The sequence below is a fragment of the Pseudophryne corroboree genome, chromosome 6, assembly GCF_028390025.1.
Source record: "Pseudophryne corroboree isolate aPseCor3 chromosome 6, aPseCor3.hap2, whole genome shotgun sequence".
In the NCBI taxonomy this organism is placed as follows: domain Eukaryota; kingdom Metazoa; phylum Chordata; class Amphibia; order Anura; family Myobatrachidae; genus Pseudophryne; species Pseudophryne corroboree.
In genome coordinates, this window is record NC_086449.1 from 431,595,683 (window position 1) to 431,609,417 (window position 13,735).

The 13,735-nt window shown below is 48.5% G+C and overlaps 1 protein-coding gene across 1 annotated transcript in view; it reads left to right on the forward strand.

Annotated features, from left to right (window-relative positions):
* Window positions 1-13,735, forward strand: part of HBP1 (HMG-box transcription factor 1) — a 164,696-nt gene that overhangs the window by 88,407 nt on the left and 62,554 nt on the right. Inside the window, exons 6-7 of the mRNA XM_063927061.1 lie at window positions 665-777; window positions 13,032-13,188. Of these exons, the coding sequence (XP_063783131.1) occupies window positions 665-777; window positions 13,032-13,188 (270 nt within the window). The remainder of the gene's footprint in view (window positions 1-664; window positions 778-13,031; window positions 13,189-13,735) is intronic.

Genomic DNA, 13,735 nt, shown 5'->3' on the forward strand with positions numbered 1-13,735 from the left:
ACTTGGTCAGGAGCAAATACGTTTGTAAAATTCTACAAAATTGATACCCTGGCTGAGGAGGACCTGGAGTTCTCTCATTTGGTGCTGCAGAGTCATCCGCACTCTCCCGCCCGTTTGGGAGCTTTGGTATAATCCCCATGGTCCTTACGGAGTCCCCAGCATCCACTTAGGACGTTAGAGAAAATAAGAATTTACTTACCGATAATTCTATTTCTCAAAGTCCGTAGTGGATGCTGGGCGCCCATCCCAAGTGCGGATTGTCTGCAATACTTGTACATAGTTATTGTTACAAAAATCGGGTTATTATTGTTGTGAGCCATCTTTTCAGAGGCTCCTCTGTTATCATGCTGTTAACTGGGTTTAGATCACGAGTTGTACGGTGTGATTGGTGTGGCTGGTATGAGTCTTACCCGGGATTCAAAATCCTTCCTTATTGTGTACGCTCGTCCGGGCACAGTATCCTAACTGAGGCTTGGAGGAGGGTCATAGGGGGAGGAGCCAGTGCACACCAGGTAGTTCTAAAGCTTTACTTTTGTGCCCAGACTCCTTCGGAGCCGCTATCCCCCATGGTCCTTACGGAGTCCCCAGCATCCACTACGGACTATGAGAAATAGAATTATCGGTAAGTAAATTCTTATTTTTCTCCTCTTCATTTTATTTTTAGGCACACGTCTCTGTTTTCATAAAGGCCGCAAAAAAATTTGGCAGGACGTGGAAGATTATTCCAAAAGCGCACATTGTAGAAATGGTTATGAAGTGTCCGCTGGCTCTCAGAAGGTAATGTTCCTATTACTGACACCTCACTAATGCACGGCGACAGGTCCTATCTATGGGCTGTCTAGTTTACAGAGTCAGGCGCTGGAGACGATTTTATGAGGGCTTACTGTTGTACTTTTGTGGTTTTATGTGTGTTACTTTGCAGGGTTTTATGGTTTATTTTATCTTGAAAATGCCCAACTGTTTGTGCAGAACATGTACACATAGCTGTATACAGTTCTGGGGAATGTAGAATAAATAAGGCAGTTTATTTTATGTGGACATCCGCTTAGGTTAGAGGAGAGGAGATTTCACACACAGAGACGGAGAGGTTTCTTCACAGTAAGGACAATACGTACTTGGAATTCCCTGCCTGAGAGAGTAGTAATGGCGGACTCAGTCATTACTTTAAAGATTGGGCTAGATAAATTGGTAATGGATAAGAATATACAAGGTTATGGTGGGTAGATCACGCACTATAGTTAAGAAAAAAAAAAAAAATAGGAATAATCATAACGGCCAACATTCACAGCAGATAAAATGAGTGCTAAACATAATACAGTGTAGGAGATTACTAACGGGTTGAACTCAATGGACAAATTGTCTTTTTTCAACCTCAGAATCTGTGTTACTATCTGTTGTCTATCATTCTGTAACCAGACAGCCTTTCTGGATAGGCTTATAATTCCTTAAAGGAGAACCTTGGTTTTATGTATTTCTCTAACGTCCTAGAGGATGCTGGGGACTCCGTAAGGACCATGGGGATAGACGGGCTCCGCAGGAGACATGGGCACTTTAAGAAAGAATTTAGTTCCTGGTGTGCACTGGCTCCTCCCTCTATGCCCCTCCTCCAGACCTCAGTTTGATACTGTGCCCAGAGGAGCTGGGGTGCTTTTCAGTGAGCTCTCCTGAGTTTACTGATAGAAAGTATTTTGTTAGGTTTTTTATTCTCAGGGAGCTCTGCTGGCAACAGACTCCCTGCATCGAGGGACTGAGGGGAGATAAGCAGCCCTACTCTCTGAAGCTTGGTCCTGCTTCTTAGGCTACTGGACACCATTAGCTCCAGAGGGATTGGTACGCAGGATCTCACCTTCACCGTCCGTCCCAGAGCCGCGCCGCCGTCCCCCTCGCAGAGCCGCGCCGCCGTCCCCCTCGCAGAGCCGGGTGAGTATGAGAAGAAAAGAAGACATCACAGGCGGCAGAAGACTTCATGATCTTCACTAGAGGTAACGCACAGCACTGCAGCTGTGCGCCATTGCTCCACACACCTCACATACTCCGGTCACTGTAAGGGCGCAGGGGGGGGCGCCCTGGGCAGCATTTGGGACCTCATATTTGCAAAAAGAACACATATATCCAGCAGGGCACTGTATATATGTATGAGCCCCCGCCAAAATTACTGTTTAAGCGGGACAGAAGCCCGCCGCAGAGGGGGCGGGGCTTCTCCCTCAGCACTCACCAGCGCCATTTTCTCTCCACAGCACCGCTGAGAGGAAGCTCCCCGGGCTCTCCCCTGCTGATACACGGTAGAAGAGGGTTAAAAAGAGAGGGGGGGGGGCACATAATTAGGCGCAAAAACTATAACATACAGCAGCTACCTGGTTAACATTAAGTTACTGTGTTATTCCTGGGATATTATAGCGCTGGGGTGTGTGCTGGCATTCTCTCTCTCTGTCTCTCCAAAGGGCCTGGTGGGGGAACTGTCTTCAGAAAGGACATTCCCTGTGTGTGTGGTGTGTCGGTACGCTTGTGTCGACATGTCTGATGAGGAAGGCTATGTGGGAGAGGAGCGGGAGCAAATGAATGTGGTGTCTCCGCCGACGGCGCCGACACCTGATTAAATGGATATGTGGAAGGTTTTAAATGATAATGTTAATTCCTTGCATAAAAGATTTGACAAGGCTGATGCATTGGGGCAGTCAGGGTCTCCACCCATGCCTGACCCTATGTCGCAGGGACCGTCAGGGTCTCATAAGCGCCCACTATCCCAAATTGTTGACACACATACCGACATGGATTCTGACTCCAGTGTCGATTACGATGATGCAAAGTTACAACCAAAATTGGCTAAATCCCTTCGATATATGATTATAGCAATAAAGGATGTTTTGCACATCACAGAGGAAACCCCGGTCCCTGACACGAGGGTGTATTATGTATAAGGGAAAGAAGCCTGAGGTAACTTTTCCCCCCTCACACGAACTGAATGAGTTATGTGAAAAAGCTTGGGAATCTCCAGATAAGAAAATGCAGATTTCCAAACGGATTCTTATGGCGTATCCTTTCCCGCCAACGGATAGGTTACGATGGGAATCCTCCCCTAGGGTGGACAAAGCTTTAACACGCTTATCCAAAAAGGTAGCCCTGCCGTCCCAGGATACAGCTACCCTCAAAGATGCTGCTGATCGCAAACAGGAGGTTACCCTGAAGTCCATTTATACACATTCGGGTACCTTACTAAGACCGGCAATTGCGTCGGCCTGGGTGTGTAGTACCTGTAGCGGCATGGACGGATACCTTATCTGAGGAATTGGATACCCTAGATAAGGATACTGTATTATTGACCCTGGGGCATATAAAAGACGCTGTCCTATATATGAGAGATGCTCAAAGAGACATTAGTCTACTGGGCTCTAGAATAAACGCTATGTCGATTTCTGCCAGAAGGGTCCTGTGGACTCGGCAATGGACAGGTGATGCCGACTCAAAAAGGCATATGGAGGTTTTACCTTACAAGGGTGAGGAATCTCTCGGACCTGGTCTCCACAGCTACAGCTGGAAAGTCAAATTTTTTGCCTTATGTTCCCTCACAGCCTAAGAGAGCACCGCATTATCAAATGCAGTCCTTTCGTTCACAAAGAAACAAGAAAGTCCGAGGTGCGTCCTTTCTTGCCAGAGGTAGGGGCACAGAAGTCCTCACCGGCCTTTACAAAATCCGCCGCATGACGCTGGGACACTGGCGGAGCCGGGCCCTGTGGGGGCACGTCTTCGGAATTTCAGCCACATGTGGGTTCACTTCCAGGTGGATCCTTGGGCAATAGAAATTGTGTCTCAGGGTTACAAGCTGGAATTCGAAGAGGTGCCTCCTCGCCGGTATTTCAAATCGGCCCTACCATCTTCCCCCCAAGAGAGGGAAATAGTGTTAAGCGCAATACAAAAATTGTATCTTCAGCAGGTGGTGGTCAAGGTTCCCCTCCTTCAACAGGGAAGGGGTTATTATTCGACCATGTTTGTAGTCCCGAAACCGGACGGTTCGGTCAGACCCATATTGAATTTAAAATCTCTGAACCTATACTTGAAAAGGTTCAAGTTCAAGATGGAATCGCTAAGAGCGGTCATCGCAAGCCTGGAAGGGGGGGATTTTTTGGTGTCACTGGACATAAAGGATGTCCCCATTTATCCACCTCATCAGGCATACCTAAGATTTGCGGTACAGGATTGTCATTACCAATTTCAGACGTTGCCGTTTGGTCTCTCAACGGCCCGAGGATTTTCACCAAGGTAATGGCGGAAATGATGGTGCTCCTGCGGAAGCAAGGTGTCACAATTATCCCGTACTTGGACGTTCTCCTCATAAAAGCGAGATCAAGAGAGCAGTTGCTGAACAGCGTATCTCTTTCACTGAAAGTGTTACAGCAACACGGCTGGATTCTCAATATTCCAAAGTCGCAGTTGGTTCCTACAACTCGTCTGCTCTTCTTGGGCATGATTCTGGACACGCACCAGAAGAGGGTTTATCTCCCGATAGAGAAGGCCCAGGAACTCATGACTCTGGTCAAGAATCTATTGAAACAAAAACATGTGTCAGTGCACTCGAGTCATACAAGGCCATTCCCTTCGGCAGGTTCCATGCGAGGACTTTCCAATGGGACCTACTGTACAAGTGGTCCGGGTCACATCTTCAGATGCATCGGTTGATCACCCTGTCACCCAGGGCCAGGGTGTCACTACTATGGTGGCTGCAGAGTGCTCACCTTCTCGAGGGCCGCAGATTCGGCATTCAGGACTGGATCCTGGTGACCACGGACGCAAGCCTCCGAGGTTGGGGAGCAGTCACACAGGGAAGAAATTTCCAGGGTCTTTGGTCAAGTCAAGAGACTTGTCTTCACATCAACATCCTGGAGCTAAGGGCCATATACGACGCCCTACGTCAAGCGGAGACCTTACTTCGCGACCGACCAGTTCTGATCCAGTCAGACAACATCACCGCAGTGGCTCATGTAAACCACCAAGGCGGCACAAGGAGCAGAGTGGCAATGGCGGAAGCCACCAGAATTCTTCGCTGGGCGGAGAATCATGTAAGCACACTGTCAGCAGTGTTCATTCCGGGAGTGGACAACTGGGAAGCAGACTTCCTCAGCAGACACGACCTACACCCGGGAGAGTGGGGACTTCATCCAGAAGTCTTCGCACAGATTGTGAGTCGGTGGGAACTGCCACAGATAGACATGATGGCGTCCCGCCTCAACAAAAAGCTACAGAGGTATTGCGCCAGGTCAAGAGACCCTCAGGCAGTAGCGGTAGACGCCCCAGTGACACCGTGGGTGTTCCGGTCAGTCTATGTATTTCCTCCTCTTCCTCTCATACCAAAGGTGTTGAGGATAGTAAGAAGAAAAGGAGTGAGAACAATCCTCATTGTTCCAGATTGGCCAAGACGGACCTGGTATCCAGATCTGCAGGAACTGCTCACAGAAGATCCGTGGCCTCTTCCTCTAAGACAGGACTTGTTGCAACAGGGACCCTGTCTGTTCCGAAACTTACCGCGGCTGCGTTTGACGGCATGGCGGTTGAACGCCGGATCCTAGCAGAAAAAGGCATTCCGGTTGAGGTTATCCCTACGCTGATAAAGGCTAGGAAGGAAGTAACAGCAAAACATTATCACCGTATATGGCGAAAATATGTTTCTTGGTGTGAGACCAAGAATGCTCCTATGGAAGAATTCCATCTGGGTCGTTTCCTTCACTTCCTACTAACTGGAGTGAATTTGGGCCTTAAATTAGGTTCCATTAAGGTCCAGATTTCGGCCCTATCCATTTTCTTTCAAAAAGAATTGGCTTCTCTCCCAGAAGTTCAGACTTTTGTAAAGGGAGTGCTGCATATTCAGCCTCCTTTTGTGCCTCCGGTGGCACCTTGGGATCTTAACGTGGTGTTAAGTTTCCTAAAGTCACACTGGTTTGAACCGCTTAAAACGGTGGAGTTGAAATATCTCACGTGGAAGGTGGTCATGTTATTAGCCTTGGCTTCGGCTAGGCGAGTGTCTGAATTAGCGGCTTTGTCACATAAAAGCCCCTATTTGGTTTTCCATATGGATAGAGCAGAATTGCGGACCCGTTCGCAATTTGTGCCAAAAGTGTTTTCATCTTTTCATATGAACCAACCTATTGTGGTGCCTGTGGCTACACGTGACTTGGAGGATTCCGAGTTACTTGATGTGGTCAGGGCTTTGAAAATTTACGTAGCCAGAACGGCTAGAGTCAGGAAAACTGAAGCGCTGTTTGTCCTGTATGCATCCAACAAGATTGGTGCCCCTGCTTCAAAGCAAACTATTGCTCGCTGGATTTGTAACACGATTCAGCAAGCGCATTCTACGGCTGGTTTGCCGTTACCAAAATCGGTCAAGGCCCATTCCACTAGGAAGGTGGGCTCTTCTTGGGCGGCTGCCCGGGGGGTCTCGGCACTACAGCTGTGTCGAGCTGCTACTTGGTCGGGTTCAAACACTTTTGCAAAATTTTACAAGTTTGATACCCTGGCTGAGGAGGACCTCATGTGTGCTCAATCGGTGCTACAGAATCATCCGCACTCTCCCGCCCGTTTGGGAGCTTTGGTATAATCCCCATGGTCCTTACGGAGTCCCCAGCATCCTCTAGGACGTTAGAGAAAATAAGATTTTACCTTACCGGTAAATCTATTTCTCGTAGTCCGTAGAGGATGCTGGGCGCCCGTCCCAAGTGCGGACTTCTTCTGCAATACTTGTATATAGTTATTGCTTCAATAAGGGTTATGTTATAGTTGCATCGGTCTTGAACTGATGATATGTTGTTTTCATACTGTTAACTGGGTAGTTATCACAAGTTATACGGTGTGATTGGTGTGGCTGGTATGAATCTTGCCCTTGGATTAACAAAATCCTTTCCTCGTACTGTCCATCTCCTCTGGGCACAGTTTCTCTAACTGAGGTCTGGAGGAGGGGCATAGAGGGAGGAGCCAGTGCACACCAGGAACTAAATTCTTTCTTAAAGTGCCCATGTCTCCTGCGGAGCCAGTCTATCCCCATGGTCCTTACGGAGTCCCCAGCATCCTCTACGGACTACGAGAAATAGATTTACCGGGAAGTAAAATCTTATTTCTCTGACGTCCTAAGTGGATGCTGGGGACTCCGTCAGGACCATGGGGAATAGCGGCTCCGCAGGAGACAGGGCACAAAAGTAAAAGCTTTAGGATCAGGTGGTGTGCACTGGCTCCTCCCCCTATGACCCTCCTCCAAGCCTCAGTTAGGTTTTTGTGCCCGGCCGAGAAGGGTGCAATCTAGATGGCTCTCCTAAAGAGCTGCTTAGAGTAAAAGTTTTGTTAGGTTTTTTATTTTCAGTGAGTCCTGCTGGCAACAGGCTCACTGCAACGAGGGACTTAGGGGAGAAGAAGTGAACTCACCTGCGTGCAGGATGGATTGGCTTCTTAGGCTACTGGACACTAGCTCCAGAGGGACGATCACAGGTACAGCCTGGATGGGTCACCGGAGCCGCGCCGCCGACCCCCTTGCAGATGCTGAAGAGAGAAGAGGTCCAGAAATCGGCGGCTGAAGACTTCTCAGTCTTCATGAGGTAGCGCACAGCACTGCAGCTGTGTGCCATTGCTCTCAGCACACTTCACACCAACGGTCACTGAGGGTGCAGGGCGCTGGGGGGGGCGCCCTGGGCAGCAATGAAAGTACCTATGCTGGCTAAAAATACATCACATATAGCCTCTGGGGCTATATGGATGTATTTAACCCCTGCCAGGTTGTCAGAAAAACGGGAGAAGAAGCCCGCCGAAAAGGGGGCGGGGCCTATTCTCCTCAGCACACAGCGCCATTTTCCTACACAGCTCCGCTGCTAGGAAGGCTCCCACGCTCTCCCCTGCACTGCACTACAGAAACAGGGTTAAAACAGAGAGGGGGGGCACTTATTTGGCGATATTATTATATATTAAGATGCTATAAGGGAAAACACTTATATAAGGTTGTCCCTGTATAATTATAGCGTTTTGTTGTGTGCTGGCAAACTCTCCCTCTGTCTCCCCAAAGGGCTAGTGGGGTCCTGTCCTCTATCAGAGCATTCCCTGTGTGTGTGCTGTGTGTCGGTACGTGTGTGTCGACATGTATGAGGACGATGTTGGTGAGGAGGCGGAGCAATTGCCTGTAATGGTGATGTCACTCTCTAGGGAGTCGACACCGGAATGGATGGCTTATTTAGGGAATTACGTGATAATGTCAACACGCTGCAAGGTCGGTTGACGACATGAGACGGCCGGCAAACCAATTAGTACCTGTCCAGGCGTCTAAAACACCATCAGGGGCTTTAAAACGCCCATTTACCTCAGTCGGTCGACACGGACACTGACTCCAGTGTCGACGGTGAAGAAACAAACGTATTTTCCATTAGGGCCACACGTTACATGTTAAGGGCAATGAAGGAGGTGTTACATATTTCTGATACTACAAGTACCACAAAAAAGGGTATTATGTGGGGGTGTGAAAAAACTACCTGTAGTTTTTCCTGAATCAGATAAATTAAATGAAGTGTGTGATGATGCGTGGGTTTCCCCCGATAGAAAATTATTGGCGTTATACCCTTTCCCGCCAGAAGTTAGGGCGCGTTGGGAAACACCCCTTAGGGTGGATAAGGCGCTCACACGCTTATCAAAACAAGTGGCGTTACCGTCTCCAGATACGGCCGCCCTCAAAGAGCCAGCTGATAGGAGGCTGGAAAATATCCTAAAAAGTATATACACACATACTGGTGTTATACTGCGACCAGCGATCGCCTCAGCCTGGATGTGCAGCGCTGGGGTGGCTTGGTCGGATTCCCTGACTGAAAATATTGATACCCTTGACAGGGACAGTATTTTATTGACTATAGAGCATTTAAAGGATGCATTTCTATATATGCGAGATGCACAGAGGGATATTTGCACTCTGGCATCAAGAGTAAGTGCGATGTCCATATCTGCCAGAAGATGTTTATGGACACGACAGTGGTCAGGTGATGCAGATTCCAAACGGCACATGGAAGTATTGCCGTATAAAGGGGAGGAGTTATTTGGGGTCGGTCCATCGGACCTGGTGGCCACGGCAACAGCTGGAAAATCCACCTTTTTTACCCCAAGTCACATCTCAGCAGAAAAAGACACCGTCTTTTCAGCCTCAGTCCTTTCGTCCCCATAAGGGCAAGCGGGCAAAAGGCCAGTCATATCTGCCCAGGGATAGAGGAAAGGGAAGAAGACTGCAGCAGGCAGCCCCTTCCCAGGAACAGAAGCCCTCCACCGCTTCTGCCAAGTCCTCAGCATGACGCTGGGGCCGTACAAGCGGACTCAGGTGCGGTGGGGGGTCGTCTCAAGAGTTTCAGCGCGCAGTGGGCTCACTCGCAAGTGGACCCCTGGATCCTACAAGTAGTATCCCAGGGGTACAGATTGGAAATTCGAGACGTCTCCCCCTCGCAGGTTCCTGAAGTCTGCTTTACCAACGTCTCCCTCCGACAGGGAGGCAGTATTGGAAACAATTCACAAGCTGTATTCCCAGCAGGTGATAATCAAAGTACCCCTCCTACAACAAGGAAAGGGGTATTATTCCACACTATATTGTGGTACTGAAGCCAGACGGCTCGGTGAGACCTATTCTAAATCTGAAATCTTTGAACACTTACATACAAAGGTTCAAATCAAGATGGAGTCACTCAGAGCAGTGATAGCGAACCAGGAAGAAGGGGACTATATGGTGTCCCTGGACATCAAGGATGCTTACCTCCATGTCCCAATTTGCCCTTCTCACCAAGGGTACCTCAGGTTCGTGGTACAGAACTGTCACTATCAGTTTCAGACGCTGCCGTTTGGATTGTCCACGGCACCCCGGGTCTTTACCAAGGTAATGGCCGAAATGATGATTCTTCTTCAAAGAAAAGGCGTCTTAATTATCCCTTACTTGGACGATCTCCTGATAAGGGCAAGGTCCAGAGAACAGTTGGAGGTCGGAGTAGCACTATCTCAAGTAGTTCTACGACAGCAGGGGTGGATTCTAAATATTCCAAAATCGCAGCTGTTTCCGACGACACGTCTGCTGTTCCTAGGGATGATTATGGACACAGTCCAGAAAAAGGTGTTTCTCCTGGAGGAGAAAGCCAGGGAGTTATCCGAGCTAGTCAGAAACCTCCTAAAACCAGGCCAAGTGTCAGTGCATCAATGCACAAGAGTCCTGGGAAAAATGGTGGCTTCTTACGAAGCGATTCCATTCGGCAGATTTCACGCAAGAATTTTTCAGTGGGATCGGCTGGACGAATGGTCCGGATCGCATCTTCAGATGCATCAGCGGACAATCCTGTCTCCAAGGACAAGGGTGTCTCTTCTGTGGTGGCTGCAGAGTGCTCATCTACTAGAGGGCAGCACATTCGGCATTCAGGACTGGGTTCTGGTGACCACGGATGCCAGCCTGAGAGGCTGGGGAGCAGTCACACAGGGAAGAAATTTCCAAGGAGTGTGGTCAAGTCTGGAGACTTCTCTCCACATAAATATACTGGAGCTAAGGGCAATTTACAATGCTCTGAGCCTAGGAAGACCTCTGCTTCAAAGTCAACCGGTGCTGATCCAGTCGGACAACATCACGGCAGTCGCCCACGTAAACAGACAGGGCGGCACAAGAAGCAGGAGGGCAATGGCAGCAAGGATTCTTCGCTGGGCGAAAAATCATGTGATAACACTGTCAGCGGTGTTCATTCCGGGAGTGGACAACTGGGAAGCAGACTTCCTCAGCAGGAAGATGGCGTCCCGTCTGAACAAAAAACTGGACCGGTATTGCGCCAGGTCAAGAGACCCTCAGGCAATAGCTGGGACGCTCTGGTAACACGGTGGGTGTACCAGTCGGTGTATGTGTTCCCTCCTCTGCCTCTCATACCCAAGGTACTGAGAATTATAAGACGGAGAGGATTAAGAACTATACTCGTGGCTCCGGATTGGCCAAGAAGGACTTGGTACCCGGAACTTCAAGAGATACTAAGAAGGGACTTGCTTCAGCAAGGATCATGTCTGTTCCAAGACTTACCGCGGCTGCGTCTGACGGCATGGCGGTTGAACGCCGGATCCTAAGGGAAAAAGGCATTCCGGAAGAGGTCATCCCTACCCTGGTCAGAGCCAGGAAGGAGGTGACCGCACAACATTATCACCGCATTGGCGAAAATATGTTGCATGGTGTGAGGCCAGGAAGGCCCCCACGGAGGAATTTCAACTCGGTCGATTCCTGCATTTCCTACAAACAGGAGTGTCTATGGGCCTCAAATTGGGGTCCATTAAGGTTCAAATTTCGGCCCTGTCGATTTTCTTCCAAAAAGAATTGGCTTCAGTTCCTGAAGTCCAGATGTTTGTCAAGGGAGTACTGCATATACAACCCCCTTTTGTGCCTCCAGTGGCACTGTGGGATCTCAACGTAGTTCTGGGATTCCTCAAATCACATTGGTTTAAACCGCTCAAATCTGTGGATTTGAAATATCTCACATGGAAAGTGACCATGCTGTTGGCCCTGGCCTCGGCCAGGCGAGTGTCAGAATTGGCGGCTTTGTCTCACAAAACCCCATATCTGATTGTCCATTCGGACAGGGCAGAGCTGCGGACTCGTCCCCAGTTTCTCCCTAAGGTGGTGTCAGCGTTTCACCTGAACCAGCTTATTGTGGTACCTGCGGCTACTAGGGACTTGGAGGACTCCAAGTTGCTGGATGTTGTCAGGGCCCTGAAAATATAGGTTTCCAGGACGGCTGGAGTCAGGAAAACTGACTTGCTGTTATCCTGTATGCACCCAACAAACTGGGTGCTCTTGCTTCTAAGCAGACGATTGCTAGTTGGATGTGTAGTACAATTCAGCTTGCACATTCTGTGGCAGGCCTGCCACAGCCAAAATATGTAAATGCCCATTCCACAAGGAAGGTGGGCTCATCTTGGGCGGCTGCCCGAGGGGTCTCGGCTTTACAACTTTGCCGAGCTGCTACTTGGTCAGGGGCAAACACGTTTGAAAAATTCGACAAATTTGATACCCTGGCTGAGGAGGACCTGGAGTTCTCTCATTCGGTGCTGCAGAGTCATCCGCACTCTCCCGCCCGTTTGGGAGCTTTGGTATAATCCCCATGGTCCTGACGGAGTCCCCAGCATCCACTTAGGACGTCAGAGAAAATAAGAATTTACTTACCGATAATTCTATTTCTCGTAGTCCGTAGTGGATGCTGGGCGCCCATCCAAAGTGCGGATTGTCTGCAATACTTGTACATAGTTATTGTTACAAAAATCGGGTTATTATTGTTGTGAGCCATCTTTTCAGAGGCTCCGCTGTTATCATGCTGTTAACTGGGTTCAGATCACAGGTTGTACAGTGTGATTGGTGTGGCTGGTATGAGTCTTACCCGGGATTCAAAATCCTTCCTTATTGTGTACGCTCGTCCGGGCACAGTATCCTAACTGAGGCTTGGAGGAGGGTCATAGGGGGAGGAGCCAGTGCACACCACCTGATCCTAAAACTTTTACTTTTGTGCCCTGTCTCCTGCGGAGCCGCTATTCCCCATGGTCCTGACGGAGTCCCCAGCATCCACTACGGACTACGAGAAATAGAATTATCGGTAAGTAAATTCTTATTTTTTTTTACCCACAATCATTCATCCTCCTCTTGAAATTCATAAGAGACAATATTGGATTGCAGTTTACTGATCTACCAATCTGAAACTTTGAGAATTATTTATGAGCCCCTTATTCGTACACATGCAATGGTTCCTCTGTAGGATCTGATGTATGGGACAAAGCCTCCATTGAATAAGGAGCTCCCTGAGTATTCATTTTCTCTCTGTTTTTTGTTTTTCTGAGGTAGCAGGGTATTATTTGGTGTTTTTCCAGTATGTTACAAAGTCTGCCATTTTGTGTGTGTGTGTGTGTGTGTGTGTGTGTGTGTGTGTGTGTGTAAGCAAGAATGTACTTTGTGTAATGCAGTTTGGCCGGTTAGTTTTTATGTTGTATGCCTTTGTTATATGTAGTTTTGTCATATGTGATGTTTCCAGAGTTATGGATCAGAAGGTTTGAAGTTGATCTCCCATGAAGAGTGCGTTTCTTATGGAGAATCTGTTCTGCAACTTACGTTTGACCCTGGTACACCAGAAGACGGCCTGCTCACAGTAGAATGCAAATTGGATCACCCCTTCTATGTTAAAAATAAAGGTAAGATAAATTCATACCTATAGTGACAAATGACATGAGGACAGCGTTTGGTTTGTTAGCAGCTGTATACGACAGACTTGCAGAACACAGGACTTTGAGGACGAAATGTCTCTTCCTACATCTTGTCTCAAAATGTCACGTAGCGGGAGATGTCTGGTGTGAGTGAGCTGATAGTTCCTGTGCTACTCCGTCAATGGCAGGCGTATATATATATTTCTTTTTCATCCACTAGGGGTCACTGGAGTACTCTTGGGATATGGACGGCGTAGCAGAAACAAAGGCACTGAATATTTAAATTTAGAACTCTCCACCCCTCCATATCCCAGAGTACCTCAGTGTACGACCTCAGTGTTTTTTCTGTGCTCAAAGCACTAACATCGGCTTGTGGGAGTTCCCACACTTTGTGGAAGATTTTATTAATTTTTCATTTTTGCTTTTTAATTTTAATTTTTACACTTAGCACATCCCTTCCCAGTTTCTGGAAAAACATGGGTCCGGGATGGTGCCGCTGCAAGGCAGCGCATGGCGTGTCGGTCCTCACAAAGAG